Genomic DNA, 17057 nt, shown 5'->3' on the forward strand with positions numbered 1-17057 from the left:
TTTGGACAAAATTTCTGGCAAACAAAAAATATTAATAGTTCATAGTTAAAAAAAGTAATATTTTCTAGACTAATAGCTTATCTAACCTGTGTAAAAACTAAATGCAGCAGTTGTTATTTATTAATTTTCTCATGTGATTTGTTTGAAAAAAAAAAATTGATAATATTAGTACATCATTATATCACTGCTTGTCATCTATCTAAACTATTGCACACAATGTTTTATTGTTCTGCTGAAATAAGCTGTTTTTATTTAATGTTTGTTTGTTTGTTTTGATTTAGAAAACAGGTAAACAACGAGCTATGAGAGAAAGTTCACGACCCCTGCCACCACCTCCCGAGAATTGGCAAACACCACCACTTCCAGATAGAAACTACAGGTACACCAACTTTCCTCAACATCTCATTATATTTTAGATATGTATTGTGTTCTAAATAATGTATCTATTTATTCATGGTTGAAAAAGGTCAATATTATATCAGTTATTCCCTGCATACATGTATACAAATATGAATAGTATATTTAGCCATGAATGATTAAAATGGTCACTCATTTTATTTGTGCCAAGCAGTATATAGTAATGTAAAGAATCAAATATTATATTTTGCCATGTATGACTAAATACAGTCCATATAATATTGATATTAGATTTATATAGATTTAGCAATATTATATGCTTGTGATTAGTCACTATATTATTGTTATTTAGTCATGTGTAACTGTATTCATCAAATGTCATGGAATTTATAATGGTTCTTCATAGTCTAAGACAAAGTAGAAGTTGCACATATTCCATTAAACTTTCTTTAAATAAATTATTGTTTAGCAAGAACTATAGAAATTTTATATAAATAATATTTACTTAAAGTTTGGCAAAAGATATGGAGCGTGACGTGTCTAAGCGACCTTTACCACCAAGACCAGCCGAGGCTTATCAACGTCTGCTACACAATCAGGTTAGTTTGTCTCTTTAAATCTCAGCAGGTTTAAGGAGTCACATGTGTGTTGACATTATTGTAAAAATTTGTGATTTTATATTTTATATATCAATCATTGTCAAAAAAATATAGAAATTAAAAAAAAGGTGAACAATATTAAAAAAGCTACATGAAGTTGCTATAATATAATTATATTTGTTAAAAGGTGAAAGAATAGAAGAAATATAGTGAAAAGTTCAAAATTTTATAGTAAATAAGAAGACATGCATATGTATGAATTTTTGATTCACATTCCTATTATCATTATTATCATTTTGAGCATTATCAATGATAATTTTACGTGTCTATACAATCAGGCCAGTCTGAACATGAATAGGCTGTATACCTGTCATTCTAAATATTCTTCAAAGGATTAATATAAATTGTGACAAGTTGTTTTTATATATACACCAGAGCAAGCATTATAAAATTCTCTGCAAATGTAAAGAAGTTGTTACCGAGCGTTCAGTTGATGGAACTACAGAATGGTGATATGAATATGCACGGTTTGAGTCTTAGTGATATACTTCAGTCTTTTATTTGACCTTGTGCCATTTTACACCCAACAATGAATCAATGATTGTATATAGCTATAAGTCAGTTCACATTGGGTTATAATCTGCTGTACAATATTTTTCACTAGAACATGGTACTCTAGTTGTGGTATAGTAATTCTACCTTCACATCACTAATAGAGAAGAAAATGTGTGAGTGGCTAGTGTCTTAAGATTATAGAACTTTGAAACAGTGTTCTGATGATCTTATGGTTTGAGTACTGCACATTTTCTTACCCTGACACAAAGGCAATGCTAAATAATAAGAATTAAGTTGTATGATAATTTGTATTATCACACACTGAATATTTTGTATAATCACATTGTAGACTGGAAGAAGATCTGCATTTAAGGTATTTATGATGAAATATGCAAGTTTTCAATGTGTTTGGAATTCATTCTATCAATTATATTATATTTAAATTAATAATTTAAAGCATTGTTTCCATAAATAAATCAGATTGAGCTTTCCCCTTGCTTTCAGCTAGCATAATATTTAGGCAAACTTTGCGATCTTATACCCATTGAAATTTGTTATTTTGTTTTATACTGCCTGTATAAATGAAAGCTACTGATTGTTGAAATAAAACTTAGGCTATCTAATTTCATCACAGATTTAATTTACAAATTGCAGAAATAAAAATGCCCTTGCTTTTTTAGCAGTATTTCCATTGTTCTGCGTTACCTATTGCAAAAACTGAAAAACATTATTTTTGCGTGGACTATTTGAAGATTATAGTGGGAATATCGTACTAACGGGGTGTCAGGGTAAAATGGCATAACACCATGGTTATAGCTCTGTGTGCAACTTCTTGCACATCATCATATCTCACTTTAAGCTTTTTATTTCTGTGTGACACACATTTATTTAAGATCATAATGGAAGGGCATTATCCAAATTCTATAATTCTAACAAAGATTTTGACATATTTATGGCCCTTGTTGAAAGTCCCGGATAAAGTTTTGCATGCAACATAAGTCTTCAAAACTACTGCAAAGATTTTCACTTGAAAATTAAATAACTGTCTCTGGGATCAGTATTTAAAGTCACTGTTCAGGGCCCATAACTCTAGCATGGAATTTGACCTTAGTATGGCACTTTGTGAACTTACCAATTTTTTTGGTCAATTTCAAAGACTCTTTAATGTTATTTTTGTTAAAATGTTAATGATTTCTTTATCTTTATTTATTCCTAGCTCTTGTTTTACTATTAAGCACTGGGAATTATAATTGAGCACTGTCCTACTGACAGCTTTTGTCCATACAGTTTAAGATATAATGACAAGTCTGTCCAGTTTACATAAGTATTTTTAGTAGTGACTACCAATGATTGTAATTATTTAATGTTTTAAAAGTGAAGTAGTTTAATAGTCAATAGTTGAAACATATTGTTTCCATACCAAACATATTGTTTCCATACCAAACATATTGTTTCCATACCAAACATATTGTTTCCATACCAAACATATTGTTTCTATACCAAACATATTGTGTCTATACCAAACATATTGTGTCCATACCAAACATATTGTTTCCAAACCAAACATATTTTTTCCATACCAAACATATTGTTTCCATACCAAACTTATTGTTTCCATACCAAACATATTTTTTCATACCAAACATATTGTTTCCATACCAAACATTATTTCCATACCAAACATATTGTTTCAAAACCAAATATATTGTTTCCATACCAAACATATTGTTTCCATACCAAACATATTGTTTCTACACCAAACATATTGTTTCCACACCAAACATATTGTCTCCATACCAAACATATTGTTTCCACTGCAAACATATTGTTTCCACACCAAACATATTGTTTCCATACCAAACATATTGTTTCGATGCCAAAGATATTGTTTCCACACCAAACATATTGTTTCCACACCAAACATATTGTTTCCATACCAGACATATTGTTTCTGTACCAAACATAATTTTTCTGTACCAAACATATTGTTTCCATACCAAACATATTGTTTCCACACCAAACATATTGTTTCTGTACCAAACATATTGTTTCCATACCAAACATATTGTTTCAAAACCAAATATGTTGTTTCCATACCAAACATATTGTGTCCATACCAAACATATTGTTTCCATACCAAACATATTGATTCTGTACCAAACATATTTTTTCTGTACCAAACATTGTTTCCACACCAAACATATTGTTTCCACACCAAGCATATTGTTTCCATACCAAACATATTGTTTCCATACCAAACATGTTGTTTCCATACCAAACATATTGTTTCCATACCAAACATATTGTTCCTACACCAAACATATTGTCTCCATGCCAAACATATTGTTTCCACACCAAACATATTGTTTCGATGCCAAAGATATTGTTTCCACACCAAACATATTGTTTCCACACCAAACATATTGTTTCCATACCAAACATGTTGTTTCCACACCAAAACATATTGTTTCCACACCAAACATATTGTTTCAAAACCAAATATGTTGTTTCCACACCAAACATATTGTTTCCACACCAAACATATTGTGTCTATACCAAACATATTGTTTCCACACCAAACATATTGTTTCTATACCAAACATATTGTTTCCATACCAAACATATTGTGTCCATACCAAACATATTGTTTCCACACCAAACATATTGTTTCCACACCAAAACATATTGTTTCCACACCAAACATATTGTTTCCATACCAAACATATTGTTTCCACACCAAACATATTGTTTCCACACCAAACATATTGTTTCCATACCAAACATATTGTTTCCATACCAAACATATTGTTTCCATACCAAACATATTGTTTCCACACCAAACATATTGTTTCCATACCAAACATATTGTTTCCACACCAAACATATTGTTTCCACACCAAACATATTGTTTCCATACCAAACATATTGTTTCCATACCAAACATATTGTTTCCACACCAAACATATTGTTTCCACACCAAACATATTGTTTCTGTACCAAACATATTTTTTCCGTACCAAACATATTGTTTCCACACCAAACATATTGTTTCCATATGAAACATATTGTTTCCATACCAAACATATTGTTTCCACACCAAACATATTGTTTCCACACCAAACATATTGTTCCGACACCAAACATATTGTCTCCATGCCAAACATATTGTTTCCACACCAAAACATATTGTTTCCATACCAAACATATTGTTTCCATACATATTGTTTCCGTACCAAATTAATATAGTGACAATAAACTTATTGTAGATATATCAAACGTTTGTTGTGTTACACCATCTATTTATCTATGTTATGTTTAGTAAATGAAGGTTTCATAGTATATAAGGCTAATACCATCTCTGTAAGGCTAATACTTGCATGTATGTGAAGATGTGATATATCTAATTAACATAATTTATGTATAACAATGTAACAGTTATTTTCATTGAGTTTAAATTTGAAGAGATTATAATGTTTGTTATATTCCATGACTTAAAATAATTCTCAGGAAAAATGCTTCAAACTTAACAACAGTTAAAATCTTAAAAATAGTTTTCCAGGAACACATAATTTTAACTTCTAATGTAAATGGAAACAAGGTATAAGAGGCAATCTCTGCTGTGGAATGCAAATCTAAAACTTCAGCGTTTAGACAAATCTAAAACTTTGGCATTTAGACAAATCTAAAACTAAATCATTTAGACACATCTAAAACTAAAGCATTTATGATTTAGACACATCTAAAACTTCAGCATTTAGACAAATCTTAAACTTTGGCAATTAGACAGATCTAAAACTTCAGCATTTAGACAAATCTAAAACTTCAGCATCATGGTCTACAATGATTGAGGCTATTATGATTGCTGCTATGCCTTTGTATTCATGCAAAAATTTTAATTTAGCCCATTTCTTAAACAATTCTAAAGGTATCAATACAAGTACTTAATGATCATGATCAGATATAGTTGTAAGGCAAGTGCCATAATTCTAAAAGACATATTTTAGGAGTTATGCCCCTTTTTGGCAATAAACTCAAATTAAGTAGAATGATTTCTCAAAACTATTTATTAAGGGTATTTGTTTGTTTGTTTGGTTGGGTTTTACGTCACATCAACACTGTATAGGTCATATCTCGAAGCTAAAGCTTTACTGGTTTTTAATGGTATCAATATGAAATATTAATTATGACAAGTTACAGTTGTAAGGCATAAGGACTTTTATTCTGAAAGAAATATTTTTGGAGTTATGCCACATTTTTAGTAAGATTTCAAAGTTGCTTATTAAGTAGAATGATTTTAAAACTATCAAAGCTATCACCATGAAACTTGGAATATTTGATAAGAAACAGTTGCAAATTGTTTCAGGAGTCATGCCTCTTTTTAACTTAGATTATTTATGGAAATTTGTTATTAACCCATTACTTCATATACACGCCTTTTAACGCCTTTTTTACCCCCCCCCCCCTTTTTGTTGTCTCAAATGATGAAAAATGCCTTATTTAGACCCCAAACACTTGATTTTGTTTGAGAAATGTTGTTAAAAAAAGTGACCTCTTTTTCGGCGCGGCCCCCGAACCAAAAGATACATCAGGGGGTTGCCAGAAGGGGGATGTGCCCCCTTCTGTTTGGGGGGTTTGAAGGGGGGCGGAGTCCCCCTCATCGCCAAGAAAATTTTGGACTTGTGAGAGACTGTAAATGACCCCAGATTGATCATAAGGTAACGTGTAACCAACGCTGAAAAGCATTTGACTCTATCTCAATCCATTGAGAAGTTGCAGCACTTTGAAATCAATTTTGATGGAAAAAATCAACGCAAAATAGTGATTTTTGGCAATTTTGAGATGTCCCCTCGTTGCCATGGTAACAGAAAATTTAAGCCTGAGCATGTTGTTGCAAGGGCAATGGTCCAGTCAACATTTGTGCCAAGTTTGATTAGTGTTGAAGCAGTTTTAATAGTATTATAGCAATTTGAACTTGTAACGGGAGACTTTTCAATGAAAACAGCCATTTTTCACAAAATGCTCATGAAGTAATGGGTTTACAGATGAGCGTTAACACAGCATGCAGTGCTCTTGTTTAGAGATGCTTTCTTTTAAAGTTATATGTATGTTTTGCTGAAACATTTTTTTTAATATTTATCCTAGAGTGAAACTTAAATATGTGTGTAGATTTACTTTGCTAATAGCTAGTACTCTAGTAATCCGCTGTATTTGTGTAATAGATTTTCCATGATTTAATTATAGAACAGTCCATTCAAAGTTTAAGTGATTTCAGTATCAAAAATACAAAAATTGAGTTACTAACAGTATAGAGCTATGTAAGACTGCAGGCAAATGCCAAGTCCTTTAAGTTTCAATAGGGTAAGGCTTAGCTGTTTTAAACTTTTCTCTTTCTTTTGGAAGATTTGGAAAGCTTTCCTAGTCATGTCTTTGCCAACATTTGGCATTGAAATAAAATTATTCTTTCCTTTTTAGGTTTATTTAAAACTTTCAAAAGTTGTTCCTATTCATCATTCACATAAGGCATACATTTAATCAAAGTTTTCTGTTTTAAACAATCACTTCTTTGAATTATTTTTTGTCCATTAGGATTGCAGTAACACATTAAGTAAATCAAATAAAGACCATTTCACATTTTAGTTTAGAAGTTCAGCTATGTAGAAACTGCACACAGAGAAGCACATGAGGTCATCCTTATTAACTAATCTACTTCTAAATTTGCCATATGACCAATTTACAATGTTGGTGTGACAAAAGAAAAGGATGTTGGAATTATACACAGTCAGCAAGGTCATTTCAAAAATCTTTTTCTGTCTATTTTCAGGAAGCACAGCACAATGTTTATGCACCAAAGAAGAAGTAGTAAACAGTGGGCTATGTGATTACAGTTATCATTTACAATGAGAGTGTTGAGTGTTTTACAGTTGTAATTTTACAGCAGTGCAATTGTCACTGGTCAAGCAGGATTGTTTGGAATGATACATTCAGTCTATTTCTTATTTCTGAGATTGTTAACATGTTACTATCAGCAAGATATGTTTTGATGAATATATTTAAATGTTAAAATATTACAACAATAATTATATACATAATATAATCTGTGTATACTGTTTCCTAATAATCGTTCAAGTTGTTTGAGTCAATGCTCATTACTTGTGATTATATTAGAAAAATATACTGACTTTTTATGGATTGCATAATATCAATATCAAGATGGAAATGAAACACAGTTATTGTTAGGGATGTTTTTCCGAAGTTTGAATTTTTTTTTTATTTATTTTTGGTAAGCCACTTTAATCAAGAATAGGAGAAAATGTTAGTACAGAACATACTATTTGTAGTGTTCATGTGTTGTGAGAACATACTTGATTTATAGGTGTATCATTTTGTAAGACAAATTGCAATTTTATTAATTAGTGACAATATTGATGAATTGATTAATGGTATTTCATGATTTACATTTTTTCATATTATATTTTAGTATTTCAGATAATAAAATATTCTTGTATAATATATATGTCAATTAGTTTATGATTCAGTAAAACCCTCTATTAGGACCATATTTGGTTCTTAGGCAAGGTGGTTTTTATTTTAGGGTGATTTATGTGACAATCATGTAAGAGAAAGAAAATTAATGTTTGCAGGGATTGAGTTAAAAAGTTCCATACAAAGTTACAGCATTATATAATGTTCTATTGTTATAACAGACCATAACAGGTGATTGTTGGCATGGCTCAAGCTAAGATGACCTATGAAGGTCAAAATGATCAAATGGATTTATAATTTATCAGTATAGGCAGTGAAATTATGCAATACTCAACATGTGAATTACGCATAATAATTATTTCAGTTAAATGGTAAATGTATCCTGTTGCTATATAAACAATATACATTTTATTCATATACATGTATATATACTGATTGTGACTCAAAAATTTATGAATGTTGGCTTGAATTAATATTAAATAATACACATGTAAGAATGGCATAATATTTCTTTTCCAAAAGTATTATTTATTTGTTTACATATCGCTTTCTCTGTAAACAGTAGACATTTTTTATTCTTGTCTTTAATGTTTCAGATGTATTAGAAATCAAGATGGAGAGATTTTTTTTCTATTTTTTTGTATTTTTGTTTGTGTTCTTTTGTATACGTATTCTGTACAGTTTAAAGTATAAATATTTTATAAGTGCTGTGCTTTTTGCAGCAAAATTTCTTCCCTTCTTATCCCTTCCAGATAAAATGCTCATTCTACATTTACAATATCATTTCTGTAAATGGTTTAGCCAAGAAATTACTTTTTACACATTATATCCAAGACATTTCTGTCTAGAAGTCCCAGAGAAAATTGCTATGTCAGTTAAATACAGACAGGGTATTGAATTAGAAAATATTAGATTATCATTTATTTAAATGCAATGTTCCAACATATATTTAATGTTTTACAATTTTGACAATTTTAAGTCATGGTTGAAGAGATTTTTAGTTCACCTGAGCACACAGTGTTTACTTGTGAATTATCATGATCATTATCGTGCTTGAATAGTTGTTGGCACCTTATGACAATTCAAGTCATTGGCTTATGATTGGCTGATGATACTTCAGTATTTGCTTTCACCTTATGTCAAAAGCCAGTGAATTTTTAATGTTTGTGATAAGCCATTTTGTTTATGTGATCTAGGAATTCTATGTAGCTTAAAACTGCATGTTTGGGCTTCCTTGCATCTGGGACAGACGATATACGAGGGATGATCAAAAATTAACCGGACTTTGTAAATGATTCTTAACCTGTTAAATGAATTTACATAACAATACACGGAAAATAAATCGGAATCTTTCCCCTAAATGATACAAAAAATACCAACAAGAAATATTAACAAAGAAAAAAGTTATGCTGTTATTGGCATGCACATGTAAAGCAATGCGGCGCACGGTATAACTTTAAAATTGACGTTAACGACGTCACAAGCGTATTGTCCTTAACGGGGCAGATTTTTACTCATTTACGAAGTAGGCCAATATGTGGTACAGTCATCTTATTGATGCGGCAGATCCACTGCCTATATATATTTCTGTACAAGTGGGTATCATATTGTTTTGTAATAGAATGAATGATGATAAAGAGCTCCTGTTATGACGCAAACTTCCGTTATTTCCTTCTGTAACTTGATTGTTGAAAAAATCGCACATGCAATTAACTATATTATGTATTACAAATAATATAAAATAATGTTGCTGAATGATAAAAATGATAAAAAATGTATCATACATACGAAAACATAACAGAATAATACAACTATGATCAAAATTGTCATTATTTTAAAATAAATAAAACGCATAGCCAATTTGAACAGTGGCTGTTAAATTGTTGACACAATTTCTCCATAAGACTACTGCGTAAAATAAGAAAATAATTGATACAATTGTAAACCAAGAAAACAATACATGCAATTAATGCATTAACTATTATCATTTTAAGATCCTCAGAGTTGACTGCACTGTCCCGTAGTTACTTTCGAACATCGTTGATAATGTCAGCAGTCAATCGACTGTCATTTTTCAACGTCTTGGCGACTGACGTCACCAACGTCCTTAAAATTGTATTTTTCTGTCTCTCCCTTACTTGTTTCTATTTCTCTATTATCCTTTCTTAATATTTTAAGCTAATCAAAAAATATGTTGTGGCTTTCTGGAACTTTTCCCTTGATAGCCATAATCTATTTCTACGTTTTAAACAGTTTCTCGTCTTACATTTGACACTTTTTTCCTATTGATCGATTTTCAAGACATTCTGACGACATAGTTTTAACGCGAGAATTTAATTAACATGTGACGTTTGAATTGTGATTGTAAATATAAATATGGTTTAAATAAAGTCATTTTTACTGACAACGTCAAAGATATGGTACATGACGCTTTGGCGCATTTTGAACTCTAAATGTGCCATATTATAAAATACACGCAGCATAAAGCGCCTCATGTCAAGGCGAATTTAGGCACTGCGCCGGGTGTGCGTTACCATGGTGTTTGAATTCGCTGTTACGGACAAGCTATTTGCGTTATCTGATTAAATAAAGTATCAGTTTACAGGTATTGTTTTCCGATTAAGTTTGATATATAACAATAAGTGATAGGATGAAAATTCTTCAATTGCCAGTCACAGTCCGGTTTATTTTTGATCATCCCTCGTATTTCGTCCCAGCTTAAGATAAAGGTCAATGTCATTTGCAAATTCTTGATGAAATATTATTACTACATTACTAAACTTATGTAAAACTCTATACATGAATACATTTTTATATAAGAATAATTATACCATTAAAGGCACAGTCTTATATATTTGATATGCAGCATTGGGTATTAGAGTCAGCAAAGTGTATATTATGAATCACGACCCTGACACCAACTTTTACAACAGCCCCTGGAACTTGTTATATAGTTTCCATTAACTAATAACTCAAACTTGGTCCATCTTGCTGTCTTTTTTTTTGTTAAAACAATGATTAAAGCCTGATTTTTGTTAAAGAGACAACAACTTTATTTGTTATGTAATCAATATTTTTGTATGAAATTTTACCTATCTTTACATTATCCATATTCTAATTGTTATAAAATAGTACATATATTATAATTATATCAAAATAAACAGTTTATTTGTAAACAGGGATTGTAGTTTTAAGTATATCAGTGGTGATGTGGGAGTTAAAGGAACTTAACTCTGGTCCAAAATCCTTGTATATAAAATTTGATTTTTTTAAATTGAATAACTGGCGCATTTTAATGGAAAAAAATGTACAAAATATTATAAATGTACTTTGAATTGAATTGAATTTCGTGCGCTTCTTCACTTTTAGGTAATATTTTTTAGAATAAAGATTATTCTGGAAAAAATGAGGTAGCAAAATTTAATGCATTAGGTTGTATTTCTAAAAATATATATTTAAAAAAAAAACTTGTGACCCTTCCTTTATTGGAATATAGATCCAGGTCGAAACCAGCCTCTGTTTATTCAGGCTCTATGTTGTTAGCTGCCCAACTTAACATTTTAATTTTGATATCCTCAAAAATGATCATTGAGTGAATGACATATACAAATTTGAAGACGATAATTTCATTTAAGAAATTTATTAGGTTAAGGTTGATGATCACGATCATACCACCAGGGGATTTTGAATTATTTAAAAGTAAATGGCGCATTAAACTTAATAAAGGACAAACATGTGTTTTATGATGTTTAGAATGAATTCAGAGTTAAATGCTTTGTACGAGAATACAGTAGTGTTGAATGTGAAAAGATTTGTCGTAAACAAAATTGTATTTGTCATTTAATCTTTATCAAGTACACAAAACAATATATGGCCATCGAGTGCGTTTTTTTGCAACTGTAACAAGAAAAGCTTTAAATTTGTTTGTGCTAAAAGGACCGTTAGATATTTAACTAACGAAAAGTTGTCAGTCCAGTTCGAGTGTACCTTAATTGTGTATGAAATGATGAATGTCCAGGATTTTCCTTTTTAAAGATGGAATTAAAGAATCATCTTGGGACAAACACTGTCTGTTTTAACAATAATAGTTCAGTGATGTATATTGAACACTTGATCAATGTTTGTGTGAAGTCACCTTACATGCCTTGTCTATCAGCTTTAAAATGAAATATTTCTTTTAAAACATTTCCAGAACAAGCAAATTCGTCGAATGGTACAAATTATTTGATTGTATTATGTCCCTCAGAGTATTACAAACAGAAATGAGCGGTGTCTTATTTATGCCTATGGCAGAAATTCAGTAAAAACAATTACAAATTCACAATTGAGAATTATTGCATTGCATTTTATCTATGAGATCTATTCTTCTGTGAAGTTTAAAATTGATAGATCCAGTATTTGTTTTAGTTATTCCCCACACACAAATTAAGGACATTGTAATAAACTTGGCAAGAACTCGAGAATTACATCTTTGATGAAGTTTCAAGTTGATATTCTCATTTCTTCTAAATTTGTTCCCTGAAATAAAATTTTGTATGAAAATTTCAAAGAGAGCAATAACATCAATATTTTATGTTATGGCTCTTGGGTACTGCACTTCTTCCTAATGCGATGTAACCATATTTGAAGTTTAAGGTCCATTACATAAAAATTCACGTTTAACAGTTTAAAACTTCATTCAATTTGTGATGTAGGGATACCGGGCACACGGAAGGTCTCACAGATGGGAAGTTATATGACTATCCCATTGCTCTCCCTGTGAAGAACGGAAAGACGTGTATAATTTCTAACGAGACAGTTCTTAAGTGGTTTCTACATTGTTCTACCCATAAAAGCTTACAGAATTAATGAAAAAAGAAAAGAAAATGTAGAATCTACAGTTAACTATTTTTCCTCTAGCCACATAAGTATTACTATTCTCCTGTAAGAAAGGACGGACGTCTGGACGGACAACGTCAAATCGTTATTCTGCTCTAATCGACGTGGTTTAATAAACAATAATTAGCATTACATATTGACCGTTATATATAAAAAATATTTTTAAAGATACTTAATCAAGTTAGTATTTCTTTGATGAGAAAATAACGGGAGGGAATTGTCAAATTGCACTCAAAATAAATGAGGATAATTGTCCTGGAGGGAATTTGTCTAGGATTTATAGAATTATCCGATTCAAAGCAAAAATTCCGCTCGTCAGTTCTAATATTTTAATTCTTTAATTGGATACTACTTTTTATCAGAAGTATATTAACAGTCGCGTAAAAATGTATAAAATGATTGATTGATTCATTTGATCCATCGCCACAAATTGTGTTAAAAGTCGTGCAATTATGTTATAATAATAGAATACTTATATATGTTTTATAATAACAACAATAAACCTATACAATAAAGGTCAGTTTATGTAGGTTTCGGTTAGGATATATCATTTCAAAACAGATCAATACCTTTATCAATATATCTTGATTCATTCAAACAATTTTTGTAATTTGAAACCCACGACCCATTAACTGTTGTAGTTAAAACGCCATTTATTTTTTTAGAAGAAAAAGAAAAGCAAAATAAAATATTTACAAGGAATGAAAATAATTATGAACATCGTCGTTTTTCTTGTTATATTAGGTAAGTGTTTAAACTGTTTTCATGTTGATTTGATTGACATACTTCTGTATTATATTAAGTTATTATGTTTGCGTATATTAGTTCATATAAATGAACATATTCTAATTTTGTTTATTTTCCGGATACTTGCAACTATTTGTTAATAATGAGGTTTTTATTATGTACTTATAAATGAAATATTGAGAACTGTTATTAAATAAAATGCGTATTTTCATTTTCCGTATTTAAGTAAAACATTATTTTTCACTCCAGTGAAACATATTTCCGTATTTTCACTGGTGTCTTGCCGGACTACTTTCATCTAAATTCAGCCAATACAAAAAATTTAAGGGGAATTATTTAATTTTATGGTCAAAAAAGAGAAAAAGTCTTCAGCCCAATAACAAGGCCATTATGAAAACACTTAATAATTAACATAATAATAATAATAACAACAAGAGAAGGATAATGAGTGAACGTAATATATAATAGTAAGAGTATAAAGGCGGCCAATATTTTATTATAGAAAGAAATATCTAAGAGAAAATCGGGAAATATTCTAAGAAAATGAAAGAAGCTATCAGGAAATAACACTACATGATAATTTGAATAATATACAAATAAAAACAAAACGCTTAGCTTATAAACGTTCACACGTAAAATAATATAGAATAATTGATCTATTAAACTTGGACATCATTGTAATTGTTGTCTTCTTAATAAATGGATTGAGTTCACTATCACCAGTTACGTCACATTATAAGACAGGTCCGTTATCTAGCACGTGGTACATATAATTCAAGAATACCCTTCCCTCACATTTTGAATTGTTACAGTTCGTGTCTTGGCTTATAGGTGAATTTTTTTGTGTTATTTCAGGGTATATAGTTTTGCCAGCTGCGGCCGAGATTTGTCATTACAAGAGTGAAGACCCTAAGAGGCTCCAGTCAATATCATGTGAGCATGGATGTTGCGGGGATCTGGACGAACAAAAATGTTGTAATGATATGTACGTTATTTTATATTGTTCTAAAATTTAAAAAAAAATGAACATATAAATCACAAAATAATACTGAACTTGTCGGATAAAACATATCTATTATTTATCTAATGTTTGTATGCCAGTATAATTCCGGCAGCAAGTGTCTGCTACTAAAATGTAATTTCAAATTGAAACATGAAAAGCTATACTGTGCTGTATATGTTACATGATATTGGCTGTTTTGTTGTTAAATCAAGATGATGATGATGATGATGTTAATATCAAAATTGAAGATGATGGTGGTGGTATTTGATGATGATCAGGACTATGATGATGATGAAAAAGAAAGAGATGAAGAAGATGATGATAATGTTAACGATAACAGCAACAATAATGAAAATTATTTACAAGCCTGCAATCTTGCAAAAATCATACAAACTGTCTAATAGAATTGAAAAGCAAAAAAATAGATTAAAGACATTTATTTGGTCCATGTTTTACAGAAATTGGTGGATGATTTTTGCCTTTATATTGGTGGGGCTATTTATCATTTTTGTGGTCACTGTTTCAATATTCCTGATTGTGAAACAGAAAAACAAGAAAAAAGAACAGGTTGGAACTCGTCAAAATAATGGAGGTAAATAAGGGCAGTTTTTATGTTTAAATTTCATTTGTTGTTAATTAATTATTTGTTTTATTCCAATTTACACTGAGTGACGCTGTTCAGATAGTGATTATCAAGCTTCACTAATGAGGAAGATCTAGGGTGTCTCTAGGAGCATATTATTTCAAGTACATACTTCATAGAAGAAACACCGATTTAGTTTGATGGCATTAATGAGGTGGCATGGTATCACGTACGTGTTTCCTATCTTTACATAGGAACGTGTTGACTACTACGAGTGTACATATTATTATCACGTGTTCCCGTTTTTAATTATAATGCGTGCATGTAAAATTAATGCATGCGCGTGGGTCGACAACATACGCAATGAAAACGTGCGCGCATTATTCTAATGTATGAGCCCTGTGCACATATTAGATACTAAGTACGCACGCATTAAGCAAACGCGTCCGAATATTTCTGATTTCACAATTATGCAACCAACTGTGGAAATCGAACTAAAATTGAGAGAGGCTAGACTCAGTATAAATGCCTGCAATATTTGACCATTGTTAGAACCATTTTTTAAATTGGGTCACTTAATTTGTCAGTCGTTACAAAGGCAAACTGCCGAGACCAAATGTAGAAAATAGTTCCAATATGCCTACTTTTGTAGAACTTCTGTGCATACCTGCCAACTCTAACATGTGTATTGTACTGAAAAGGAATGTAGTGTAGATTCTACATTATTCATTTTGTTTATTTTAACGTATAGGTTTAGACGATCAGCCAAACATGGTAGATTTGTCCATTTTCCGTACAGAAAATAGTCGAAGAAGCATTGATCATCCTCCTGCGTACTCGTTTGATGACCAGCAAGCAGACGCCTGGGGAACTAACGGTCACGTGGATTACCCGGAACACTTTACACCTGACAGATATCCTCGAAATCAAAATCCATCGCGATCACGTGATGGTTATACAGTGCCTGAAGAATATCGCGAGCATGCGAGCCATGCTGGACACGAGCCATCGTGGAGAGATACGGATTTGTCTTACTTTGACACTTATCTGGAACGTTCAAAAAATCCTCACACTCAGTATCCGGTCGCACTTCCTGCGTTAGGCAGATCACATGGTTATTTAGAAGATCACATACCACCAAAAGATGGAGCCGTGTACGAAGAACTACGAATATCTACACAACCAGAATTTACAGCGGAAGTCACATATCGCGGTCAAACTGATCATCATTCGACAGAACATCCGATTTTGGAACGGACAGACAGCTCTACTTTCCATTTTATGACGCGGAATAATTCTTAAAAGAATTCTGTAAATAAGCAAAATGTTTTTATGAAAACTCATGATTGGTGCAAATAGACTAAGACTGTGAATTTAATGTGTACTACATTGTGTATTTTCTAACAGCATAATGCAAATGCTCTTTTGCAACGTGGCATATTAAGTTTATATATTATTGCATTTTATTACTATCAAACTAACAAAGATTGTGTAATACGGCTTTTTTAGAAGTCCGTACGAATCAATTGATTTGTATAAATATTACATTTTGTTACACTTTTTTCTTGTATTGGTTCTGGTGCTTTCAGCAACTCAAGAATCGCTCATCTTTAGACTAGGAAGTCTAGACATTGTTTTCAAAATTATACGCTTTTTTCTTTTATTATGTATTGTTGATGGGTTCACTTTCATAGACATTCCTATAAGATAATTTATCAAGCTGCATAAGTACTAACCTGTTTTTTCGCATACCATCACTTTTCCCTCACTTTGGATTATTTCAATTGAGAAGCTATCTAGCCAGTTAGTTCTACTCAGGTGCCCGTTCATGCCTTAAATAATCGACGGAAGT

General features: G+C 31.1%; 2 protein-coding genes across 4 annotated transcripts in view; both read left to right on the plus strand.

Annotated features, from left to right (window-relative positions):
* LOC132747529 (unconventional myosin-VIIa-like) overlaps positions 1-7644 on the plus strand; it is a 51467-nt gene extending 43823 nt beyond the window's left edge. For 2 of the 3 annotated variants that reach the window (XM_060736930.1, XM_060736931.1), the window contains 4 exons: positions 282-379; positions 869-956; positions 1861-1884; positions 7333-7644. In XM_060736930.1, coding sequence (XP_060592913.1) covers positions 282-379; positions 869-956; positions 1861-1884; positions 7333-7371 — 249 coding nt within the window. In that variant the 3' untranslated portion in view covers positions 7372-7644. The remainder of the gene's footprint in view (positions 1-281; positions 380-868; positions 957-1860; positions 1885-7332) is intronic. The other variant, XM_060736932.1, reaches the window with a different exon arrangement.
* A 5818-nt stretch (positions 7645-13462) lies between these two features.
* On the plus strand, positions 13463-16760 carry LOC132747526 (uncharacterized). The gene is made up of 4 exons (XM_060736928.1): positions 13463-13616; positions 14475-14604; positions 15081-15214; positions 15957-16760. Exons 1-4 carry the CDS (start codon positions 13574-13576, stop codon positions 16505-16507), a joined length of 858 nt encoding a protein of 285 aa, XP_060592911.1. The 5' UTR covers positions 13463-13573; the 3' UTR covers positions 16508-16760.
* The last annotated feature ends 297 nt before the right edge of the window (positions 16761-17057 follow it).

Source organism: Ruditapes philippinarum, unplaced genomic scaffold (assembly GCF_026571515.1).
Source record: "Ruditapes philippinarum isolate M1 unplaced genomic scaffold, ASM2657151v2 ctg379_1_1_1_1, whole genome shotgun sequence".
Taxonomy (NCBI): Eukaryota; Metazoa; Mollusca; class Bivalvia; order Venerida; family Veneridae; genus Ruditapes; species Ruditapes philippinarum.